Consider the following 26,212-nt stretch of genomic DNA (forward strand, 5'->3'; position numbering starts at 1 on the left):
TTTACCTAATAGGAATTCTGTCTTTTGTAAAGACCATTTATGTCCTTAACCAGCAAAAGTGTTAGCAAATGCCCATGGTTTTAAAGTATAATTTTCTTATTTTCATAATGACCCTGTAAATATCAGAGGATACCTATACAGGAAGCAAATATATTTAGTAAATTTAATGTCAAACTGAACTTTGACTGTTTACTATTTGAATACCATATAATGCAGGACGCAAACTGGGATATACGTTCGACAACAAAAATTTCCACAACGTGTCTCTGGGCCAGGGCCAGGAGGTGGTAGCAGAACAGGCTCTGGAGTTGGCTGCAAAAGAGGGACACTGGGTCATTTTACAGGTAAGATATAGAGTGAGGAAAATAAGTATTTGAACACCCTGCTAAGTTCTCCCACTTAGAAATCATGGAGGGGTCTGAAATTGTCATCGTATGTGCATGTCCACTGTGAGACGTAATCAAAAAAATCTACAATGTATGTTTTTTTACTATTTTTTTTTTTGTATGTTACAGCTGCAAATAAGTATTTGAACACCTGAGAAAATCAATGTTAATATTTGGTACAGTAGCCTTTGTTTGCAATTACAGAAGTCAAACGTTTCCTTTAGTTTTCCGCCAGGTTTTCACACACTGCAGGAGGGATTTTGGCCCACTCCTCCGCACAGATCTTCTCTAGATCAGTCAGGTTTCTGGCCTGTCGCTGAGAAACACGGTGTTTGAGCTCCTTCCAAAGATTCTCTATTGGGTTTAGGTCTGGAGACTGGCTAGGCCACGCCAGAACCTTGAAATGCTTCTTACAGAGACACTCATTGATTATCCTGGCTGTGTGCTTCGGGTCATTGGCATGTTGGAAGACCCAGCCTCGACCCATCTTCAATGCTCGTACTGAGGGAAGGAAGTTGTTCCCCAAATCCCGCAAAAGATGGCCCCGGTCATCTTCTTAATACAGTGCAGTCGCCCTGTCCCATGTGCAGAAAAACACCCCCAAAGCATGATGCTACCACCCCCATGCTTCACAGTAGCGATGGTGTTCTTGGGACGGTACTCATCATTATTCTTCCTCCAAACATGTCTAGTGGAATTATGACCAAAAAGTTCTATTTTAGTCTCATCTGACCACATTTCTTTCTCCCATGACTCCTCTGGATCATCCAAATGGTCAAAGGCAAACTTAAGACGGGCCTGGACATGTGCTGGTTTAAGCAGGGGGACCTTCCGTGCCATGCATGATTTCAAACCATGACGTCTTAGTGTATTGCCAACAGTAAACTTGGAAACGGTGGTCCCAGCTCTTTTCAGGTCATTGACCAGCTCCTCCCGTCTAGTTCTGGGCTGATTTTTCACCTTTCTTAGAATCATTGAGACCCTACGAGGTGAGATCTTGCATTGAGCCCCAGTCCGAGTGAGACTGACAGTCACGTTTAGCTTCTTCCATCTTCTAATGATTGCAATGGTCCTTTTATCACAAAGCTGCTTGGCTTGGTTTCCCCGTAGCCCTTTCCAGCCTTGTGGAGGTGTACAATTTTGTCTCTAGTGTCTTTGGACAGCTCTTTGGTCTTGGTCATGTTAGTAGTTGGATTTTTACTGATTGTATGGGGTGGACAGGTGTCTTTATGCAGCTAATGACCTCAAACAGCTGCATCTATTTTAGGATAATAAATGGAGTGGATGTGGACATTTTAAAGGTAGACTAACAGGTCTTTGAGGGTCAGAATTCTAGCTGATTGACAGGTGTTCAAATGCTTCTTTTCAGCTGTATCATACAAATAAATAGTTTTAAAAAATCATTTTGTGATTTCTGGATTTTTTTTTTTTTTAGATTTTTATGTCTCACAGTTGACATGCACCTACAATGACAATTTCAGACCTCCATGATTTCTAAGTGGGAGAACTTGCAAAATAGCTCATAGTTCAAATACTTATTTTCCTCACTGTAGTTGTACACCACCCCAGTCTAGATGTGTTAAAAGTGCACATTTGCATACAGGAAATGCATATCTTGTTTAAAATGATGAGCAAACATTAATTAAGTTAATATTTCTGTTCTTTGTTACTTATTTTAACATAAAAAGTAGGTTCAGTGATATTAAGCATTGTAAACTTTTACTGGTATTGATGCTGATAGTGGACGGCAATCCACTCTCCGGTGCCTATTACTAAATGCTTAAGCCAGTTCACTGAGTTTACCATGGGTAAAAATATTGCCTTTGCCAGTTAAGTGCTAAATGTTAAGTAAATGTGTGGGATTATGCTTCCTTGCTGATGATTAATGACCTGTTGTTCTCCACTGGGAGGAAAAAGAAAAATGCCCCCATGCCCAACCAGTCCACTGTCCCACCGCAGGGAAAGAGCCGCACTTCGCTAATGAGTCCATTAGACGGCTTCCATTTCATCCAAATGTCATTCTTAAGGCAGTGTCTGCTCTGGCCGCAGCTTCTCATTAAACATATTAATCTGGACATCTTCCAGTACCCAGCCAAATGTACGAACTGGCTGTATAAATGTGGTTTGATTAAAAATAAAGTAGCAATCAATACGTCAGAGTGTATAAAAAAATAGTAAATTAGTTTGAATTGAAATGCGTCTGCCGTCTGCTTATTTAAACCTGATTGTAGAAATGGATCTCTACAAAATTCAAAGCTTTATCATTAAACCCAATCTCAACAGGACAGGAATTCACTTTACTGTATAAATAGGCACCTGCAAAGAATAACAATCACTTTAATGGACAGGAAGAATGCGAGCATCCTCAGTCTAATCCGGCAGTTGATCTGAAATACAGTACCCCTCATGCTATAGTGACCAGAAACATTGAGATGAGCGGCAGATTAATTGCCTTGGCTTGGAAATTTAAATCGATGGATCCATAGGGGTTCCTCTTCTAATCTTCATCTGGCCATCTCATCTCACCCAGAAGGGTCCTGCCTTGGCAAGATGGCCCACGGCCCGTCTCTTTCAGCCCACTTATGAATTTCGACTTTGCCTGGGAGATGGTGGGTCAATGGAAAGTTCCTCTCCACTGAAGGTTAATTATATTGCAGCACACAGAGCCCCTGCCAACAGAAATGCAGAAATCCACTCAGTGTAGAGAGGCAATCAATTGCTAATACCAAGGCAGAAAATCCTCAGTCCCGGGATTCAAATGGCTTAAACTGACCAGAGCCCCCAAACCCCCCTCCCTTAAGAAATGTACTCTTTTAGATACACCGTGGGTAGAGATGAGGAGAGCAAGGTGAATTCGCTCAGGGGCGACTTGAAAAGTGGCTGCCAGGATAGTGTTTAACTTTAATGGATTTTCTGGAAGGAATATGCTGCATTCAGCCTTTTACTACCGCCACTCGTTATAAGGTCGTGTTATCGAGCTTTACTGACAGATTCAGCAATAAAACGGATTCCAGCAAAGACAAAAAAAAGTTAAGAGCCGTTAATTAAAAGCCATCATGTAAATAACCTTGACGGCTTTGACACACTAAAATTGTAATTCAGTGTATGATGCACTGAATTACAAACAGTCATCTAGCAAATCATTGCAATGAATGGGTAAAGATGTACTCTTACAGTTGTATACATAACCACAAATGCGAAATATACCCACTGATCATCAGCAAGTGGGTGTGTCAAAGTTGTAAAAAACTAGGGTTACAGCTGTGTCCGAAAACGAAAGCAGTTGGATATACTGGATATATATCTCCAAACATCATAACACTAATTCCATTAGTATTTAAAGGAATATTTCACTTTCATGAACAAAATCCAGATAATTTGCTTACCCCCGTGTCATTCAAGATGTTTAGGTCTTTCTTTGTTCAGTTGGGAAGAAATTAATTTTTTTGAGGAAAATAATCCAGGATTTTTCTCCATATAGCAGACTTTATTTGACACCAGTTTCAATGCAGCTTCAAAGAGCTCTAAACATTCCCAACCAAGTCAAAAGAGTCTTAAGTAGCGAAACGATTGTCATCTACTTTTAAACTACTTCTCCTCATCTTGCACTAGCAATGTGACGTGCCATGACGTATGCGGACCAATCTGATGTTGTTGTATGTGGAGTAATACGAATTAATGTCTTTGTGTCAGTTTATTGTTTAAAGTGGTCCGCAAGTGTGTGTTTCACATAGGTCAATGCGTGACCTTTTGACGGGATTACATAATGCATAAGATCGTGCTGGCGCATCACATGGCTAGTGCAAGATGAGAAGTTGTGGTTTAAAAGTACCTATTTTAAATTGTTTTGGGACGAAAATGACAATCGTCTAGATAAGACCCTTATGACTTGGTTGGGATCATTTAGAGCCCTTTAAAGTAGGGTTGCCAACTTTCTCACTCTGAAACACGGGACAGCAAATGCGGATATGGATTTTTTTGTGTATACAGTGTTATTTAGAGTAACTAAACCCTAAACCAACTTTTTTTAGTTAATGATCTGCAAGAATGGGGCTTTATTAGCGCCATTCATTGATTTAAGTAATTTTTTTGACATTTGCAATGTTTCCCACAGGTCATTACGTCATTTGCGGTTGGTCTAGTGTTGGTACTTAAAAATTTGTTTTTCTACTCTGATCTGACTTTCATTGATTGTTATACTGTATTATAACACAACTGAATGACATTTCACATTATCTGTTCTGTTTTCAGACATAAAGAAATAGTTTAAAATAGTGACTAAACACATGACCCAATAACACCTTGTGTTCATTCCAACCAACTGTTAATTTAACTACTGCTTAAATCCTGATTTATAAATGCGACATCAGCTGACAAAATCATCATACATTTACATTGAAGAGCTGATATACGAGGTGATTTTGGCTATATTACCTGTCTCTCGTGCAGTGCAAAGCCTGTTGCTTTTCTGATCTTGTTGTGTTTATGAGCGCTTTTAATTTTAAATGCAATTCATAGTTTTATTGTAGATCACATATAGCGCAGACAATTCAGTGTAAATTCCAAAAATATGAGAGAATACACTAGAACGTGGGCGCGCATAACGCACCATATTAGGGAGAGAGCTCGCACACAGAGAACTGATGTGTGTGGGAAAACACTACTAACATTTCGTTAAGTCATGATAAACTCGATCTGTTGATCTGTTGATGTTTATGTGAAAAAACAAGTACACAGAGGAACGCAGATGGAAAACACTGCCAACTTTTAATTCCTTTACTCAGTGTCATGTGAGAGAGGCACTGTCGAGGTGCTGCACACAGCATGAGAGAGAGAGAGTTTCTGGCCCTGACATTTGGCCACTGAGCCAGTTGGGATGCAGTCCATGGCAGCTCGTGCTTGTTACATCCTCATAGGCCATTATGACAGAAAAAGTGTCAATACTGTCAAATCCTTCATGTAAATCTCCCGCACAAAGAGTAAAAAACCGTTATCCCCTTCACATTAATCTTACGTGTGACAAACTAAACTAACATTAGGGTTAGGTTAGGGTAAGATTCTGTGAGCTGTGGTTTTTAAGAGTCAAAATCAAATACTTACAGACTGTAAATCAGAAACACGAGAATTTCCTAGCAAAGTTGGAAATGCCTTGGGGAATTTCAGATTGAGGCGTTTTAGGCAGGTCTGGATAGGGCTGGGTATTGTTTAAAATTTTTCGATCCGGTGCCAATTTCGATACCTCTGTTTTGATACCGGTTCCTATTGATACTTCTGTAAAATACACGGAAAAGGCATCCGGGATTTTTCCGGGATCCTTATATTTTTTATTCATTCACACTACCATGATTACCCGGCATCTGATGGTCCCGGAAAGACACGTGACCTATTGAAAGTCCCGCCCTCTCTTCTACGCAGCGTCTGAAGTTTGCCTATTATATATTATTTCTCTCTCCAAGAACCACTCCCGTGCATTTTTTGTTTATGATTATAAAGGAGCACGTGACGCGGCGTTCTAATGCTGGTGAATGATCTCAGCTTCAGAGTGGATATTTGACGAGCTCCCTGCTCTGCTTTAATACAGTTTTCAGACATTTCTCATCGTGATTGTTTATATGCATTTAAAACCCGCATTTTGAGGAGCTGAACGATATATCTTGTTGGGATGACGCGCGGGTATGTTCGTTTATTATAGCCCAAATGAGCACGTGACGCGATATTCTTTTATGCTGCTGAATGATCTCCGTTTCAACGCAGTAAGTAACGAGCTAACCTACCTGATATCTGCTTCAGTCCAGTTTGCTGACATTTCTTGTCGTGAATGTTGTAAATCCCTCATTTTAAAGAGTTGAACCAACTTCATGTTGCCATGACACGCGCGTCCTCACTACGGCACGTGCGTCATTGTTTATGTGTCTCATTTATCATTTCCTGATAGCTTCAATCTAGTTTGCAACATTTCTCGTGGTGAATGTTTATATGCATGTTATCTCTCGTTTTAAGGAGCTGAACCATAACTTTTACTACGTCACGCCCATTACGGCATTCTTGCGGCTTCTTGTTCACACAGAGGGTTACCCGCGTATCTGACTAGGTCCTCTTTCCGGCAACGATCCCAGAAGATTAACGGAACGAGTTTGTGTTCACACAGACGCTTGTCTGGCAATTTTACGGGTATTTTCTGGGACCAAAGGTCTGTGTGAATGGGGTTTATGTTTAAGAATCATTTTAAACTTTAACAAAAAATATATTTAACAGACAACTTTTATTTTTCACCTTACTTAAAACAAATTCTGGTAACACTTCTCACTCAGGGTAACATTATTAATAAAACTGGTTGTGCTTTTTGGATAGGGGTGCGCCAGCAGACACACTTATCAGTTTTTTATGAAAATAAGGAAACAAAAATAAAGAAATTAAGAATATAATTAACACTGCTTTATTTTATGAAATGTAAAATGGTCTAGATTGGACCAACAGTATTTAAATAAGTAGGTTCATTATAGCTTAATATAATTATAATTATAGCTTAAAATATTTAAACAAGTGACTGAAAGGGAAGATTTGTATGCATGTTTGTTTTTTGTAAACAATACTCAACTTCATAATTATCAAAATATTAAATACATTTGGGATTTTTAAAATGAGAAAAAAATGAGTTCAATGTCATTTCATTCAAGTGAAATTAGCAAACCAGTAAATATGGAATTTTAGTTTGTTTTAAATAACGAGCCAGGCTTGTAAGCAGTGTTGGGTGCGGGGGTGCGTAAAGTTTAAACCATAGACTGTAAAAAAATAGGTTAAACGCATCGTCCATTTTGGGAGGCGAGGGCATAAAGGCTTTGTGATGCGGAGAGACAGGCATTGAGAGTATTTCATAAGCATTGAGAGACACAAGCTGCGCGCGTGGGTAAAGTTTAAACACCTTGTCGAGACTGTTGTGCGAGATGCGCGCGCAAAGTCTTGCAATGCTGAATCAGGCCCCTTGTCACTTTAGGAGAAGCGCCGTTTTGGTTGTTGTGCCTTTCACAGAGACAACCACGGCCATACTTGCGCTAACTCTATTGGTAAGACTGTCACGAGTTGGACTGCGAGTATCTCCAGAATTCCTCCCTGTCAGGTGGTGGTGGAAAGCCAATCGGCGGCACTTTAGGTCCTTACACGCAAGTACAGGTTCACATAGACACAGCTTTTGGAACCGAAAGATAAATCATTTTTCGATACTCAAAGTATCAGAGTTTTTCGTTCGATACCATAAAAGTATCGACGTTCGGTACCCAGCCCTAGGTCTGGATCAGCGATCTCTTCAGAATTGAGATCAATTGTAACTATGCAGAGCTATGTAATACATTCACAAACAGACAAATAACCAACTATATAAAAAAGAAAACATGAAATTGTATTGTTTGGCCCTCTTAAACATATACTGATTGTGCTTGAGGGGGTCTGTGATTGGATGAAAGGTGTTGGAGGGATCAGCGCTGCTGCTTTTGTGTTGCTGCTTATGACGCCGCAAGAACTGACCGGTGGATGACATCAATGAACCGCAAGAGCATTTCAATAGCGGTTTCCTCTGTATGATTTCTCGAATCGCTTTTGTGGGATTTTATTGTTATCGGCCTCGCGGTTCTTGTGGTGCCCACATGAAGTCAAAAAAGCCTGTATTAGGCATTGGTTAAATCAGGGTAGCAGTCAAAAAACTGCACGTGGGATAATAAATTAAGCTCAAAATAGTGGGACAGTTGGCAACCCTACTTCAAAGCTGCACTGAAACTGCAATTTTTAACTGCACTGAAACTGTAAACTGTTAAGGTCCACTACATGGAGAAAAGTTCTGGAATGTTTTCCTCAAAAATGACTGAACAAAGAAAGATGTAAACCACTTGGATGACATATATGGGAGTGAGCAATTTATCCGGTATTCCATAAATGGCGGAATTATCCGATATTCTTTAGTTGTTTTTTGGCAAAAACCTCCACAAAAAATTCCACTTCTTTGGACAAGACTGTAAACCGTTTCAAAATCACTAAAGATGTAACTAGAAACAGGCAAATAATGAAAGTCAGAATTCAGAAATTAAGAAACTTGACCACACATTAGGGGGCGCTGTGATGCATGTAACTGCCACATTCGGGTTGTATTCAAGTACTCACAAGGGAACCAAACTTGAATGTGATGCCCTCATTTCTTACGCTGTCGTTCATTCAATTCATCTTCTGTGCACATACAGGTCTTTGCTGAAAATCAGGCATTTAGCGCTCACATAACAGGATTTCACGTAGCATAGGTCATACCTAACTATTTTTTCTGCATTCTGGGAATTTTGCAAAATCAGCTGTAACAGCAGAATCTGAGAAAAAGTCATATAGAGTATGTCTTCAATAGACCGCATGTTATGCAAACATTGATTTTGGATGTGGTCGATGCTTCCCACAGTACTTTTGTTAGGCGGTTAAAGAACAAAATTTCACCTTGAACGTTAACAGGTACTGTATAGAGCATTAGCAGCCATCAGGCACCTGTAAAGATAGTTGTGAAGCACTCCTTTAGCTGTTATTTCCTCTTAGATAACATGTCGCTCTGTGCCCTTGAGAAAGAATGACTTAATTTGTGTTGACAAGCTGGAAGTTAAAACGCTATTGTGCTTTGTGCAGGCTTTAAGTCATTAGAAACCAATTGCAATATTGATATCATTTAGAGGTTTATTTTCCTCAACTTAAATCTTTCTCAGAATCAATACCACTGTCATAGTGATTTTAGAGCTGTGACAGTTCACTCAGCACAATGTTATAAAACCGCATTAGGGAGATAATTTTGTCTGCTCTTGCAAGTCATTACCTCTCTTACAAATACTACAGAGCTGCCTGCTGCCTAACCATCATGAAACCTCATGCCTCTATCAGCAGCTTGCAGTCACTTTCGTCATGGTTATATTTTGAAGTCCACAGTTATTTGTTTCATAATCAAAAGCTTCATTTGGCTGGTTTGTTTTTCTTCTGTTTAAACTAGAACATCCACTTAGTGGCAAAATGGCTGGGTACCCTAGAGAAGAAACTCGAACAGCTCGGGGAGGGCAGCCATCAGAACTTCAGGGTCTTCATCAGCGCCGAACCCTCCTCTTCGCCTGAGGGTCACATCATTCCACAGGGCATTCTGGAGAACTCCATCAAAATCACCAATGAACCGCCTATGGGCATGCACGCCAACCTGCACAAAGCCCTGGACAACTTCAATCAGGTATAGTGAGCTGCACACATTTTCACAGCTGACCAGTATTGACACTTTTTCTGTCATAATGGCCTATGAGGATGTAACAAGCACGAGCTGCCGTGGACTGCATCCCAACTGGCTCAGTGGCCAAAAGTCAGGGCCAGAAAGTAGATGGCTGCTGGTTTAAACAGCAAGGAATAAGCAATGAGCTGGGCTGGTGTAGTAAGACACTTTGGATAAATGTTCAATGGCTCCTAGCATGCATATTGTATTGGAGCAGTACATTATTTTACTGTAATTATATAATTTACAGCAGAAAAACAAATACAACCCATAAAATATAAATGGGTGTTCCTTACACATTAGCCTTGCTATAAACATTATACAAGATAAAAATAATGCAATTCTAACAACAATCATTTTAAAGTTTGTTTCTTTTTTTGAAAATTTTAAGCGTGAACACATATCTCAGCAGTGCCATAGCTGTTCTTACAAACTATGATGACTTATGGTGTGATGCAATAGTGTAAAAGGGTTCATGATGTACCCTGCACTAGGGATGATGAGCATTTTTCCGTAATATAATATTTTAAAGGGACACTCCACTTTTTTAATATATGCTCATTTACCAGCTCCCCTAGAGTTAAACATTTGATTCTTACAGTTTAGGAATCCATTCAGCTGATCCTCGGGTCCGGCGCTAGCACCCCCAGCACAGCCCAGCACAATCCATTGAATCTGATCAGACCATTAGCAATGCGCTTAGAAAAAATATCAAAACTCTTTGGTTATTTTTTATTTAAAACTTGACTCTTCTGTAGTTACATCGTGTACTAAGACCGAAAGAAAATGAAAAGCTGCAATTTTCTAGACATATATAGTTAGGGCTTTACTCTCATTTTGGCATAATAATCAATGACTTTGCTGTTGAAACATGGCTGCAGCAAGCGTAGGATATTACACACTGCCCGAAAATAGTCCCCTGCCATTGAAAGTAAAGGGGACTATTTTTCGGGCAGTCCGTAATATCACTACGCCTGCTGCAGCCATGTTACAACAGCAAAGTCCTTGATTATTATGCCAGTTTGAGAGTATAGTTTCAGTATAGCCATATTGGCCTAGAAAATCGCAGCTTTTAATTTTCTGTCGACTTTGGACACGATGCAACTACAGAAGAGTCAAGTATTAAATAGAAAAAATATTGAAACTCTCTGATTAATTTTAAGCACAATGCTAATGGTCTAATCAGATTCAATTGATTATGCTAAGCTATGCTAAAAGTGCTAGCGCCAGACCCAAAGAATGGATTCGGCTAAATGTATTCCAAAACGGTAAAAATCAAATGTGTAACTGTAGGGGAGCTGGAAAATGAGCATATTTTCAAAAAAGTGGAATGTCCCTTTAATATTTAAGCATGTATATCATGTATTTTTAAATTTATTTTTTAAATTCATCTTAATATAAATATAAATATATTTTTAAGTTGATTTTTTATTCTTAAAAAATAGCCTGCAGAAAAATGCCATTAAAACCCCACGTGGAACGAATTCAGGCCGAAGCAAATCCTTGGTGTTTTAAGTCGGCCATTAGTACAAATTCAGTACAGTTGAATCTTACAGAAATTTCAAACATTTTATCCTAAAGCATTGTTTACAGTTGGAGGACTTGACATAAAGTACACTATCATCATGTAAACAGACTCGAAACCACTAGCGTAGCCAGGATTCTCAATGTGGGTGGGCCCAGAGAAAATCAGGTGGGCTTAGCCGGAAATGCATCTGTTATCAAAATATACAAACCAGCTTTAATATATCACCGTTTAATAAGAACAAAAGCCTGTATGGGCCCTATTTTTACGATTTAAGCGCAATGTGCAATAAACCAAGAAGAGTCTCATCTCTCATCCCATTTAAAAGCCAGTTGTGGTGGCGCCATCCCAATTCCCTATTTTGGCAGAATTTGTAAACTAAAAAACTAAGCGGTGGAAAAAGACCACCAGTAACACCCCACCCCATGCCCACCCGTAGTTACGCGACTGCTCGAAACACCAAGTGAGAGTCCGGAGCAAACTGGAAAACATAGGCTACATGACAGACTGCACAGTCGGCATATGAATATCTTCTTTATTTAGATTGTTTTTTGTGAAGAAAGACAACTATATGTAGCCTACCTGCTCCAGTGAAAGCCTGTACATCTACAATAATGCCGGTGCTGCGGAGAAAACGTGTTGATCCGATAAAACAACAGAGAGATCTAACAAAAATATCTGAATTAAACATTATTTAACAAATAACGTAAGCGGACTTGATACCTTATTGCTGACTGTGCAAAGTTACGAGCTAAATTTAACAACACTTTGCAAAGACAGAGCTATTACTGTTTGCTTTTAAACAGCCATATGTGCAGTTTTCTGGTTCATTTTCCACAGAGCCCCACATATACTAAATGTTCTCCGTTTCGTCTATTTTGTTTAGCTCTTTATTAACAAAATAAAGTAGACTACATAACAGGAAGCTAACAAATCTCTTATGATGCGCTGATGCGTGGAAAAGCACGTCGTCTTAACACGTGAGCTGGTGGACAAAAACAGACAACCTGATTTTAAAACTTGAAATACTTAGATTAGTCTGCGATCTGATTAACAAAACAATAAGAAACGCATACAAATAATTTTTCACGTATATTTAACTTGCCTTAACTATGCGTTGGTGCATTAAAAACAAACATTCAAATAACTTTTTTATTTTAATTATTATTGCAGTTCGAATATTTGACCATCCGTGCCCAGTCCTACACTGCATGTCGAAAAACAATGCCAAAGTGGTAGGGGTGTCCTGTGCGTTAAAAATTGACGCAGAGGGGAGCTGACCACACGTAAATATGTGACGAGAACATGTTGTCCTTGCCCATTTAAGTCACATTTATCAGGGTGGGGGTGGGTGTTTTTCATAACCATTAAATCATGATGTGTTAAAATATATGGATAGAATGTGAAATAGAAGCTATAGTCATGTTCTTAAAGATGTCATGTTGTCCATGAGGTCCTTTTAAACCAGATTGTCATTTCATTTCAGAATCTCTGTGGATTATTTAGTGTATTGAGAGAATGACAAGTGCGACCGAGTCTTTACTTTGCTTCTGCATTGCTAGCACCAATTGAAATTCTGCATGCTTTATCGACAAACCTTGATCTGTTGCATGATTTCAAGCTCACTTTAGGTCAATTTATTGCATGAAGTGGTGGTGACTACAGTATCTTCCAGATAAGTGCTGTAGCAGCATACAGCAGAACTGCAGATTTCTAAGAGGTTTCCATGGCTGAAAATCACATTCTAGTCATGTACACACTATGAAAGTAAATCAATATAGTCCAAACAGCTCTCAAACTCTAATAAGTAAGTAATCTAAAAAAATGACAGATACTTTTATATTGACCTTATCAGCTGTCTTGGTAAAAGAGCTAATTTATTTCTTCCGGTGACATTAAGAGGTTTAATTATTAATGTTTGTTAACTTTGTTTCCAAATCGTTTCTGTGTGACCAACAGTAAAACAGAGGTGTTGTAATCTATTATTCATAAACTGTAATGCAAAACACAAGATTTTTGTTATATTTACATAAAATTAGCATTAGCTTTTGCGTCGGCCTTGGGTTTGTGTAGTTGTCAGCTGCGATGGGCTTTGTGGATGTAAGCTGAGCTCAGTCCATCACTGTCATGTGCTGAATGTTAATGAGCTTGTGTCTGCGTACACCACCTCCTCTATTAAAGTTTATTAAGTCAGCAGCACACAGGGTCCAGCCGAATAACCTATAAGGGCTCCCATTGCTAGTGACATATTCATAAGCACAGGATATTTGTTCAACAGCGTTATTGGATTGCTTGTACAAATATATGAGTCCCTTGAGGTCGAAATGCCATTTGGCTCGCCGCCCCAACCCCCTCCACTCATTTAAGTTGTTTGAAATAATTTGCTAGAAGATGAAAGCCCTGACAAGCGGTGACAATTAAAAAAAGTATCCCAGCTCCTAAATATATTGGATATCTAGTCACCCTTTTGTAATGCCGCACGTCCGCTGGGAGACTTGACAAGAGAATGGCAGCGGAAAGGTTTCAGTTTCAACGTTTTCTCTTTGTTCTAAAGCAAGAAGTTGTTGGCAGAATTTGAATCGTGTTTTGAATGTGTCCTAATTGACAGGATACCTTGGAGATGTGTGCCCGGGAGAACGAATTCAAAAGCATTCTCTTCGCCCTCTGTTATTTCCACGCCGTGGTGGCGGAGAGGAGGAAGTTTGGCCCTCAGGGCTGGAACAGGAGTTACCCGTTCAATACAGGAGACCTGACCATCTCAGTCAGCGTGCTCTACAACTATCTGGAAGCCAACAACAAGGTAAGAAGAGGGCAATTGTGAATGGGGCTAGTTGTCATACTTGGGGTAGGTTTATTTGTTGATCCTGTCTGTAAAATCCAGGCTTAAATGGACAATGTGTAGATTTTTAAGTATTTTATTAGTCAAAATCAATGTCTTTATTCATAAATTGTCCTCATTGGTGTCAAATTACCTCTGCTGATGATCTGACTTTTCTTTGTAAGCTTAGAATTTCTTCTCTTTATTTACATTGAACAGGTAAGTCCAAAAAGGCTTTTCGCCATTTTGAAAAACTATAATAGCAGAGAGGAACAAAAAGCACTAGCCTACCGTAACATGTTTTCGTTCAGAACACATGAACCAGCTGAAACGGACAAGGAGATCAGTGATTACATAACTGCTACCGTAGTTGCAACACGCATTTGAAAAAACGAGGCGCTAGAGAGCACTATTTTACTATGGGGGTAAATCCTACTTATTATACAACAGTTCTTTCTGGTTCTCGAATCTGATTGGCTAAGAGGCGTGCAATATTCTACTGATAACGGCACAGTAACCGCTTCAAATTTCGTATCATTCCGCCACCTAGTGAATGGAGGTCCTTTAAACAGGCTCATTTCTGAATGGAAAAACTGCCCACACACGGACACACACAGACGCGTTGTTTTGAATCACTCTCCGTGTGTGTCTCATTAGTTCACTAGCTCGTAAATCAGTGTGTGAATCCCAAGTTATTATTCCGTCAAAGATCAGCGCTCTTGGATGTTACGTTAAACTTAATGGAAGTTATGTCTTGTCATATCGTGTGAACGATTAACACTTGGAAAGAGGAATGTAAAGTATTTTTTCTGGAGCAATATCTCTTCTCAGAACGCGAAAACACAGTGGAATCGCAGGTAAGCACCGCAGCTTTTAAATGTGGACATTGATCATTTACTTTATCGTGACGTGACTATTAAAACATGTTATGAGATATCGCCACTGGTATATTTATAAGCAGCATGCAAAAACATCTCTCTGACACTTATAAAAAAACGTTTTATATAGTACTGACAAGAACAAAGTTTAATAATAATCGAGTGCTCGTATCGCGTTAAGAGTAAATGGGAAAGCAATAGTAACGTTATACAAGTATAGTTTTATTCACTTTTACCTCGCGCCGAAACAATAACAACACAAAAGACACTAAATATGAATAAAAAAACAAGTAATAGTTTGATCATGACACCAAATACTGCTTATTTAATCTCATTTTGACGATCAAAAACAAACAAGGCGAAAATCAGAGCCAGGGAATCCCTTTCAGAGATGTAGCCCAGAGAGGGCGGTGGTCAGCGGGGCGAGTGAACACTGAAGTCCGCTCATGCTTTGGTTCTCATACGTACCGAATCTCACTAAGCAAACGTTCAAGCAGGCGCTATCTTTACTAATCGACTGCAGATTTAAATATAATACAGATACATTCTCGACTGAACTAATCTTAAAACTACACTTTGTGACTAAGAAACGGTAATATAAAGAAACTGCTTTTCCGTCCATTGAGTTGTTATGAGATTCAAAGCAGCCGAAAGTGTTACCTGTCATTCTGGCCGCCCTCAAATCCGTGGCGGAAGAAGTAGTTCTCAAACCAAGAGGCTTTTAAAATAACTCCGTTGTTGTTTTCTATGTGCCGTCGAACTGTTGTATAAAAGCAATATCGCTCTCAGAGTCGTGTGATATAGCTCTATATCATCACGGCTCGTGCCTGTGGCCTAATCACAGCCGTGATGATATAGAGCTATATTACACTTCTACTCGAGTGATATTGCTTAATTGTCCCTTAAGTCTCATAATCTAATTATAGGGTATAGGAACATCAAAGTTTGAGTTCATTCGTTGATTGCACCTTGATGTCAATCTTTGTCATGGCCTCACTCACTCAGTCTATATTATGGTTATATTTGTACAAAAGTTTTGTATTTTATGTAGATTTTATGTAGATCACAAAAAACGTTCAATGCAGCTTCAAAGGGCTCTAAACAACCCCAACCAAGGCATAAGGGTCTTATCTAGCAAAACAGTCCTCATTTTCACCCAAAAACTTTTTTAACTTCTTGTCTTGCACTAGCCGTGTGACACGCCAGGGCGATCTTACACATTACGTAATCATGTCAAAAGGTCACATATGACATATGCGAAACTACTGCTCCAGTGTTTACTTGTGAGAGCAAGAGGACCGTTCCGACATTGTTGTATGTGGAATGATACTAATTAATGTCTTTGTCAGTTTGTTGTTTAAAGAGCCTCTATACATTAATTGCTATAATACAATGTGTTGCTGTGGTTTGTGGTTCAAAAAACACATTGTTTTTCACATACCCTATATAATTTTTGCTCTTCTAAGCCTTGCCTCCCTGAAACACATTGATTTTGTACAAAGCTCCTCGTTCTGAAAAGCGCTGTCCTCGGTTGGCCAGCTAATCTGTACGTTGTGATTGGCCTGAACACGTCTGATGCCAGCCAGAAATGTGATGCTCCTTACCATGTTTGAAAGATTCGCTCGCTTATGCAATGCTGAAATGAGTTAATATCGTCTTTACTACCTTATCAATATGAGCCGAATCTGATCCAGAAAATGCAGATGACCAAGCTGATCGATCAACTTCACCAGCGCGGCTTGAGTGGAACGTAACAACAGATTGGTAAGATAAGGATACTAAAACATAAAACTGTGTCTGCATTTGTGATCGTAGAAACAAACAAAAAAAAAACATAAGCCCAACTCTGCTCTGCACAAAACTCGTGTTTGAATCATGGTTTAAATAGTAAGTAAATTCTTTAAATATGAAAACATCGACCCTTACAGGCTGTGAGTCAGAAGTTGGAGGAATTATGATAATGTCGGTCTTGTCTACATCATCAGTCCCAGGAAATATACTGTTGCCTACAATCTGTGTGTTTGTTGTAGTCCAAGAATAGAGATTTACGTTTGAGACGATAACTCGCGTCATCGTTTACTTTGGGATTTGTACCTTTTGCATATCGTTAACATGAACTAATACACACTTACACACCAAAGGAAATGTAAAATCATGAATCGGACTATAGGTACTCTTTAAAAGGGTCCACAAGGGTTTGTTTCACATACAGTATGTAACGCTTCACACAAGACGTGAAGTTGTGGTTTAAAAGTACATAATTGTATTTTTTATGCCTAAAATGACAATTGTTTCACTAAATAAGACCTTAAGCCTCGGTTGGGATTGTTTAAAGCCCTTTAAAGCTGCATTAAAACTGCAATTTTAAACAGTCCATCATATGGGGAAAAATCCTGAAATGTTTTCCTTAAAATAATATTCCATTTTCTTAATGGAAAAATTCAGATAATTTACTCACCACCATGTCATCCAAAACGTTGATGTCTTTCTTTGTTCAGTCGAGAAGAAATTATGTTTTTTGAGAAAAACATTGCAGGATTTTTCTCATTTTAATGGACTTTAATAGACACCAACAATTAACACTTAACTCAACACGTAACAGTTTTTTCAACACAGTTTCAAAGGACTATAAACGATCCCAAACGAGGCATAAGGGTCTTAACTAGCAAAAAGATTGTCATTTTTGACAAGAAAAATAACAAATATACACTTTTAAACCACAACTTCTCATCTAGATCCGGTCGTGATGCGCCAGCTGACCCCACTACGTCACCGCAATATGTCATGACGTCAAGAGGTCACAGGAGACGAACGCGAAACTCCGCCCCAGTGTTTACAAGTGTGTTGAAAGAGGACCGTTCCGACGTTGTTGTATGTCAACTGATACTAATTAATGTCTTTGTGTCAGTTTATTGTTTACAATGGTTTTATATATGTAACACGTGACCTCCCTACGTCACTACGCATTTACGTTAGGTCGTGCTGGACCGGACCTAGACGAAAAGTTGTGGTTTAAAAGAGCATATTTTTTTATTCTTCTTGTCAAAAATGACAATCGCCTTGCCAGATAAGACCCTTATGCCTCGTTTGGGATTGTTAGTCCTTTGAAACTCCGTTGAAAAAAACTGTTAAGTGTTTAGTTAAGTATCAATTGTTGGTGTTTATTAAAGTCCATTAAAATGAGAAAAATCCTGCAATGTTTTCCCCAAAAAACATAATTTCTTCTCGACTGAACAAAGAAAGACATCAACACCTCGGATGAAATGGTGGTGAGTAAATAATCTGAATTTTTCTTTTAAGAAAATGAAATATTCCTTTAAACATATATTTTCCCCCACTGAACAAAAAAGACATAAACATCTTTGATGACATGAGGGAGAGTAAATTATTGAGATTTTTTAATGAAAGTGAAAAATTCCTATAAACTATTAGTTTGGCCAAAAAATATAGTAAGTAAAATTCATAAAACAACATGTCCTGACCTTTACAAAAAATACCCTTTGGTTAAACACAGTTACAGGTAAGTCTTTTGGGTAATGTCTACATTATTAAAATCTTGACCCTAAATGTATGCTAGTGTGGTTTGTGTTTTCTTATTTAGCCAACAGCTACCTAATAAATCAGTGATTTTAATTTTTATTATATATAATTATAAAATAACAAATATTGTTGTTTAAAAGGATTTTAGAGCAGGTGTTTGAATCCAGCATACAGAACAGAAGCACTGCTATAGAAAACGAACAATATAATTCTTATAGTTACTGACTTCCACATTTATAAAGGTGACCCCTAGTCTCCCCTGTGTTTATTTATATTTTAATATATTTTCTTACTTAACTGAGAAAGAATAAAAGGCTTACTGACATATGCTGTGTTCAAAGCGAGGGACCTTAGTCTGGAGGGATGTGTAAAACTCACCCCCACCTACACAACAACCTGCTACTATTTAGTATTTATGGCATTTAATACACACAGCTATAGTAGTAAGTTCACATTTGCCTTTATGGTACAAACTTAAAAGCTACAAATTTGCATTTCCTGAAAGAAATATCAGCTCTTTAAAGGCAAAAAACAATAGTCTTAAAGGAATATTCCATTTTATTAAAAGAAAAATCCAGATAATTTACTCATCACCATGTCATCCAAAATGTTGATGTCTTTCTTTGTTCAGTCCAGAAGAAATTATGTTTTTTGAAGAAAACATTGCAGAATTTTTCTAATTTTAATGGACTTTAATAGAGCCCAACATTTAATACTTAACTCAACACTTAACAGTTTTCAGTTTCAAAGGTCTATAAACGATCCCAAACGAGGCATAAGGGTCTTATCTAGCGAAACGATTGTCACTTTTGACAAGAAAAATAACAAATATACACTTTTAAAGCACACATTTTCGTTTAGGTCAGGTCCAGCGCGACCTAACGTAAATGCGTAGTGACGTAGGGAGGTCACGTGTTAGATATATAAAACGCACATTTGCAGACCATTTTAAACAATAAACTGCCACAAAGACATTAATTAGTATCAGTTGACATACAACAACGTAGGAACGGTCCTCTTTCAACACACTTGTAAACACTGGGGCGGAGTTTCGCGTTCGTCCTCTGTGAACTCTGTGACGTCATGACGTATTGCGTGGGGTCAGCTGGCGCATCACGACCGGATCTACACTACGAGAAGTTGTGCTTTAAAAGTGTATATTTGGTTTTTTTATTGTCAAAAATGACAATCGTTTGGCTAGATAAGACCCTTAAGCCTCGTTTGGGATTGTTTATAGTCCTTTGAAACTCAAAAAAAAAAGTGTTGAGTTAAGTATTAAATGTTGGGTTCTATTAAAAGTCCATTAAAATTAGAAAAATCCTGCAATGTTTTCCTCAAAAAACATAATTTCTTTTCGACTGAACAAAGACAGACATCAACATTTTGGATAACAAGGTGGTGAGTAAATTATCTGGATTTTTCTTTTAAGAAAATTGACGAATCCTTTAAGTTTTTATGCCATGCTGCATCAGAATTGCTTTGTTGTTGTTTGCACGTCATGTTCCCAATTGGCTTCCAAGAACAAACCGTAATTGTGCAGGTAATAGTATAATAAATGCATAGAAAGCATGGCTTATCACAACTTTATTTGTGAAACATGAAAGGAGGCAATATGTCAGCGTTTATGGTTTCCATGATGTATATTACAATATGAAATTGGTTTGTGATTTATACTCGCAAGATCTATAAAAGAATAAAGATCATTTTGAAAGCTTGGCAGTATAAATCACAATCCTCTTTGGCAGACAGAACCTTGGTCATTCTTCTCAGGAGACTGGGAGTCATTTAAAAAAAATCATGGCCACAATGTTTAAGGAACATCATTGCAGTTTTACTTTCCAAGCCCCGTGATGCACATTGATTTCCAGAGCTCCATAGTTATTACATAACATGAAAATTAGCATAACGCATGCATGGCAGCAATTACAGCAAACAAACCCATAAGACAATGTAAAACATACTGTGGTTTTGGTCTTTCCTACATGTTTAATGCATTTATGGTTTTCCACTAAATGTTACGCTTTTCACCAGAGTGCCCACACCTCATCTCTTTAGGTCACAGTGCTCACATTAACCCCCACTCACCTGGGAACAGTTTCATCTGGCTCCGCTATAGCCGCCCGTCACACGCCCACATTAGTTAATCACATTACTCAGAGCCACAGGGCCCTGAGGAGCTGTGAGGAACCGAGCAACTTCAGTAACTGCTGTTAGGAGAGCCACAGATAATGAGGTATCCTGAGGGGCTGGAACGCATGACGTTTAACTTACAGTCAACTTGCATTTCAGTTTGGTGAAATGGAAATCTTACTGCAGAATAAAAATGTGTGCCATACATATACAGTGGGGTACAAAAGTCTGGATTTCTGGTGACAATGCTTTTATTCTACATACAGTATTGGTCTAATTTTACAACTCATAGGAACATACAGATCACTACTCTTAAATAATGACCCATAAGGGGTGAAATTAGTAAAAAATGATTTCTGTGTTGTTGAGCCGAGTGGCTAAATATCTAGGGTGGTACAGTACAGGTTGCTGGTTCAATCGTGTAGCACATATCAGATATACACTGAAAAAAACAACTTGTAAAATTTACTTAAAAAAATCTTCGTAACAATTTGCACAAACTTTTTTAAGTAAAATTTACTGCTTTTTTATAAGTAAAACTTACCTACTAAAATCAAATAAAATTTACTTAAAATTGCATAATAAAACATATGTTAAATGATTAATTAAATGTTACTTAATTATTTTATTTAGAAGTTAGATTTATTTTAATCGTTTAGGTAAAGTCTATTAGGGTTTTTTTTTAATTTAAGCATTGCTGTCCTAATAATATTAAATAAATCGTATTTTCTGTTTGTTATTTTCTTTAACATACTCCTATGGACCTAGTTATTTTTAGTGTTATAAATGGCATTATAACACAAATTCATGACTGACAGCAAGTCAGTCATTGAATAAAATTGATTCAAATCAGAAATGCACACAAACTGTGTTTCTGACATGCATAAACAGCACTATGGAGAGAATTACAATACAATGTTCTGAACAGGGTTCATGTAAAGAAACACTGATCACCTGAACGGTGACTTCACAAAATTATTATTTAGAACAAAACAACATCAATAATATAAGAGCTTAAACCTTTATGACATTTTGCTAACAAATATTTAAGTAGTTAAAGTTCTTATCAGTTCTTATTCTGTGATAAAGCTTAAAAAATAAAAAATATTCAGGCGCAAAGAATTGTGGGTATTACTTACAACATGTGCAAATAAATGTAAGTAAATTTTACTTAGATTTTTTTTAGTTTAATGGATTTAATATTTTTAAGTAAAATGAACTCAGATTTTTTACTTGAATCTGCTTAAGTTTTTGATTAAAATTTACTTAAGTATTTTAGGACTATGTGCAGTGACTAAAACAGTTAAATAATACAAGAAAATATCTAATAAGACTTACTATTCCCACACAGTTCATTTTTTACATGAATTAATTGTGTATTTATCATCATTTTACTTAGGAAAATCTAGTTCTCAATAAATGTTAATATTATTATGTAGAAATTATGAGAGTTAATCTAATAAATATTACTACACCAAAAGTTCGTTTTTTTCAGTGTATAACAGGTCTGCTCTTATTTTTGTTTATTTTAGGTACCCTATGATGATTTGCGTTATCTCTTTGGGGAGATCATGTACGGGGGTCACATCACAGACGACTGGGACCGCAGACTGTGTCGTACCTATTTAGAAGAGTTCATCAAGCCAGAGATGATGGAGGGAGAGCTGTTCCTGGCTCCTGGATTCCCATTGCCTGGAAACATGGATTACAACGGCTATCATCAGGTACTGATCTCTTTTATCGAGTATAATCATACACTATCTCTGTTTGTGTTTTGTCTGGGAATTGAACACATGACATGGTGCTTCCAGTTGAGCTACAGGAACACAGACTACTGCAGCTCTATGGCATTTTATATGATTCAGCTACTATTTAAATACAGGATTCTGTTTCTCCCTTAACAGCCCAGCTTAAAGTGCCAGTCAGGCCCAATTTCTTAGCTTCCTAATATTGTTTAAAAGTCCCCAACAACAGGTTTAAATTCATGAAAAGTCAAACACTGCCATTTTCTCAAAATATACATTTAATATTACCCCGTTTCTCAGAGATCCCCAAATGAATTGGGCGAAGCCATTCAAAGATTCAGTCTGCCTAAACCTTTCAGTAGCCTACTCAACTCTGATTGGTCAACTGACACAGTCAGTTGTGATTGTTTTTTCTGCATAGTAAACAATAGCACAAGATGCATTGACGTATTGCTAATAGGGCTGTGCAAAAATATCGATACAGCTAACTATCGTGATGTGTATGTGCGCGCGATCGATCGAACGAGAGAGAGAGAGATGCTTCTGATAATGTTGTCATTTTCTAGTTTATTTCATCAAAACCGCATATCCGCTATTCCGCTATAAGGAGTACTCGGCATGTACTGAAGGATTTTTTTACTCCTCAAAAAGAATGGAGTAATGGTGACAGCCCTAAATCCAACGTAGAGATAGTCCTCCTAACACACATTTAAAGTGTTTTGTTAAAAAATGTTTTTAGCAGGTAGGTCTTGTCGGCTTTATCATTTTAAAAGTACAAAAAAAAGTCTGGACACCCCTGATTTAATGTTATGCTTAAAAAGTGCATATAGCTGCTAATTGTATTTGTTGTTTGCTGATTTTCAAAAATAAAACTTGTTAAAATGTTTTCAGTGTGTGTATCAGTTCTTTTTGAACATTTACATCTCAATTTAAGAAAACCATGATAATATTGATAACCGTGATAACTTTGGGCACTATAATCATGATATGAAATTTTCTAACCGTCCCATCCCTACTGACAAGACATTAGAGTTTGAAAACCGACAGCATTACACATTATTCATCATTAATCTAAGTAATAAAAACAACGACAGACAATAACATTATTACACTCGTAAGCAAGTATGCAAGCTAACCGGGCCACAGCTAAACCGCAAACAGTAGTTTAACTGCAACGTGTTAGCCGAGTGTAGAAAGCGACTTGCTTCAGACATTACATTAAACTAGACATTCAGAACACTCAGGAGAAAATAAAAACATAAAGTAATAATCATACTTACAGGTTGTGGTTAGGAGACGCATGTTATGTTAAAGTGTGCGTATAATTACGAACCTACGCAATTATTGGTGAATGAGTCCCAATGTCGTCTTAACATGATTTTGATTCGCTTCTTGTGGACGGACATTATACGAAGTGTTGCCTTCATACGTAGCCAGATAACCGGCAGAAGATTTGAAAATAATAAGACTCATTTACATGCTTTTAGAGTCGACTCCCTACTGTATAGGCCAATAACTTTATTAATTGTGCACTTTTTGGTTTAACTACTTTGCACATTGTTTACATTGATGGACAGCTACATGACACACTGCAATATAGATAATTTTAATATTGGAACTGTCTGGCACTTTAAGACAACTAATAAACTTTTACTTTTTATTAATATTACCTCATCATTGGGTCTTGCTGGAATAGAAAACTTGAAAGTCATAAAGCTGTATGATAGATTTCATCATTATAACATTAGAGATTTCTATTAGCATTGTGTACATTTGAGAAATTGTGTGTGTGTGTGTGTGTCTTTCCCGCTCGCTGTATCTGTGCTTCATCTCCAGCATATTATGGCTGTTGGGCCACATCCTAAACTAGAGACCCAGTGGATTCAATGCTCGTCTGCGTTTTAATGCGTCCCAGCCTAGTGATTTTCACCACAGTTTGTTTTATGTGTAGTGCTACTAACCCCCTGTGAGTCTAATGATATTCAGGATAGATGCTAGGATCTGAATCATCGCAGTGCTGCTGTGGTTTATGAGAAGATATCATATTTGCCTGCTTTATTACGGCTTTAGGACTTATCACTCTCTCTGGTCTCTCTCTGGATCTGTTTCAGTACATAGATGATGCTCTTCCGGCTGAGTCACCCTACTTGTATGGCCTGCATCCCAATGCAGAGATCGGCTTCCTCACGCAGACGTCAGAGAAGCTCTTCCGCACCGTGTTGGAAATGCAGCCCAGGGATGGAGGCTCCGGCGAGGGCACGGGCATCTCACGCGACGAGAAGGTTCTTGAGAATCACACTTATACCCACATAGACACAGCATAAATATAATAATCACACCTCACTGTTAAAGCACTTCATTTCACCTTTTTCCAAATAGAGTGGTACATTCTGAAGGAGAGGAAAAAGTATGCTGCACTTCAGTTTGCATACTGTCCATCCTAAATATTATTTGATATTGGTATTTGTTAGTCTAAAAAAGTAGGATGTTGAAATGAAGATCCTGTTCTGCTGTTGGACATTTGAGATCCGTGTGTCACTACACTGAATTAATAACATTTCACTAAAATTGATTCACTAACTTGATTTTAACATTTTAAAAATGTTACTTGTCCATTTAAAAACAAATCACCACACTGTAAAAATATGCAGCATTTTTGTCAAATAAACATTTGTTACTTTAACTTAAAAAATTAAGTTGAACAATTTCAACTTGATTTTATAAGTTATGTTAACTTTTTACAGCAAAACTTTAAAAAAGTAGGTTGAGTTGTCTCGTCAATTAAGAGAAAACGTTTCCCTGGCAATGGCGACTTTTTACGGCAATCCATATATCCGCTATTATCCTCCAGCATTCACTGATCCAAAAACAGTAAAAATTCTGTATGTTTTGATCCTCGCTCTTCACAAAAATGCAACTATTTCAGCTTTTTGCTCAATTTTTTAGTTTTGAAGAAACCTTTCCATGTTTGAGAGTTGATAAAAAGAAAACAAATGAAGATAGGATCAAACCTTTAAAGCACAGGGTCTGTTCTTTCAATTGATATATTGTATGTTTATATATTTAAAGAACAACGTTTTCTGGAAGGCATTAAACTGTGAAAAATCATAAAAATGCTGCTGTTGACTGGCAACTTAAAAAAAAAAACGCCGGCGGGAAAAGATTTAAGTCCTGGTTCGCTTGGCGTTCATACCATAGACTGTAAAAAATAGATGGACGACGCGACGTCGCTTCCTTCCATTGTAATGAAGCCAAAAATGTCCGACCATAAGTGCTGCCATGTTACGTAGAAACGTCTGTGGAGCCAGAGGCGGAGCTGCGATATCAAACTTCTATCCAAACGCTTGCTCGCCCAATTCAACCAAGCCATAAAGACACGCCCCATTTCTGTACCATTAAATGACTACCTAAAATTAAACTTATTTCAAAAATTAATAGTTGAACATATATCACCGTGAAAACGACTACCTTAAAGACCAAAACCATCTTTAGGAAAATATTATTGGAAGTGTAATTTTTTTTTTATTTAGAGCAGAGTCCCGTTTGTTTGCATGAAGAGGGCGGGGTTTATGACTTGTACTACAGCCAGCCACCAGGGGGCGATCAAAGAGCCAGCGGCTTCACTTTTCAAGGTGTATGAGGCACACCCGGTTCATACTGGCATTTTATCAGAGTAAAAGATAATAAACCTTATTGCATAAGGACCCGATTGGATGGTTTTGATGACTTATTTTATGAGACAGGACCTTGATCCTCCACAACCAGGGCTTTCAACCAGATTTTTCCCCCAGTTGGTTCGCTCCGAACAGAAACAGTATTTTAACGTTTCCGGTTTTCAACCCTTAAATTGACGTTCCATAACTGGTTAGAACAAAAAGATGAAGTTCCTGAACCGGTTAATAACGTTCCATGTCAGCTG

At 37.9% G+C, this 26,212-nt stretch overlaps 1 protein-coding gene across 3 annotated transcripts in view; it reads left to right on the plus strand.

Moving 5' to 3' along the window:
• dnah9 (dynein, axonemal, heavy chain 9) overlaps nt 1–26,212 on the plus strand; it is a 260,170-nt gene that overhangs the window by 223,424 nt on the left and 10,534 nt on the right. For all 3 annotated transcript variants that reach the window (XM_073866631.1, XM_073866632.1, XM_073866634.1), the window contains exons 62-66: nt 217–344; nt 9,394–9,621; nt 13,791–13,982; nt 22,081–22,272; nt 24,405–24,575. In XM_073866631.1, coding sequence (XP_073722732.1) covers nt 217–344; nt 9,394–9,621; nt 13,791–13,982; nt 22,081–22,272; nt 24,405–24,575 — 911 coding nt within the window. The remainder of the gene's footprint in view (nt 1–216; nt 345–9,393; nt 9,622–13,790; nt 13,983–22,080; nt 22,273–24,404; nt 24,576–26,212) is intronic.

Source organism: Misgurnus anguillicaudatus, chromosome 4, assembly GCF_027580225.2.
Source record: "Misgurnus anguillicaudatus chromosome 4, ASM2758022v2, whole genome shotgun sequence".
Classification (NCBI taxonomy): domain Eukaryota; kingdom Metazoa; phylum Chordata; class Actinopteri; order Cypriniformes; family Cobitidae; genus Misgurnus; species Misgurnus anguillicaudatus.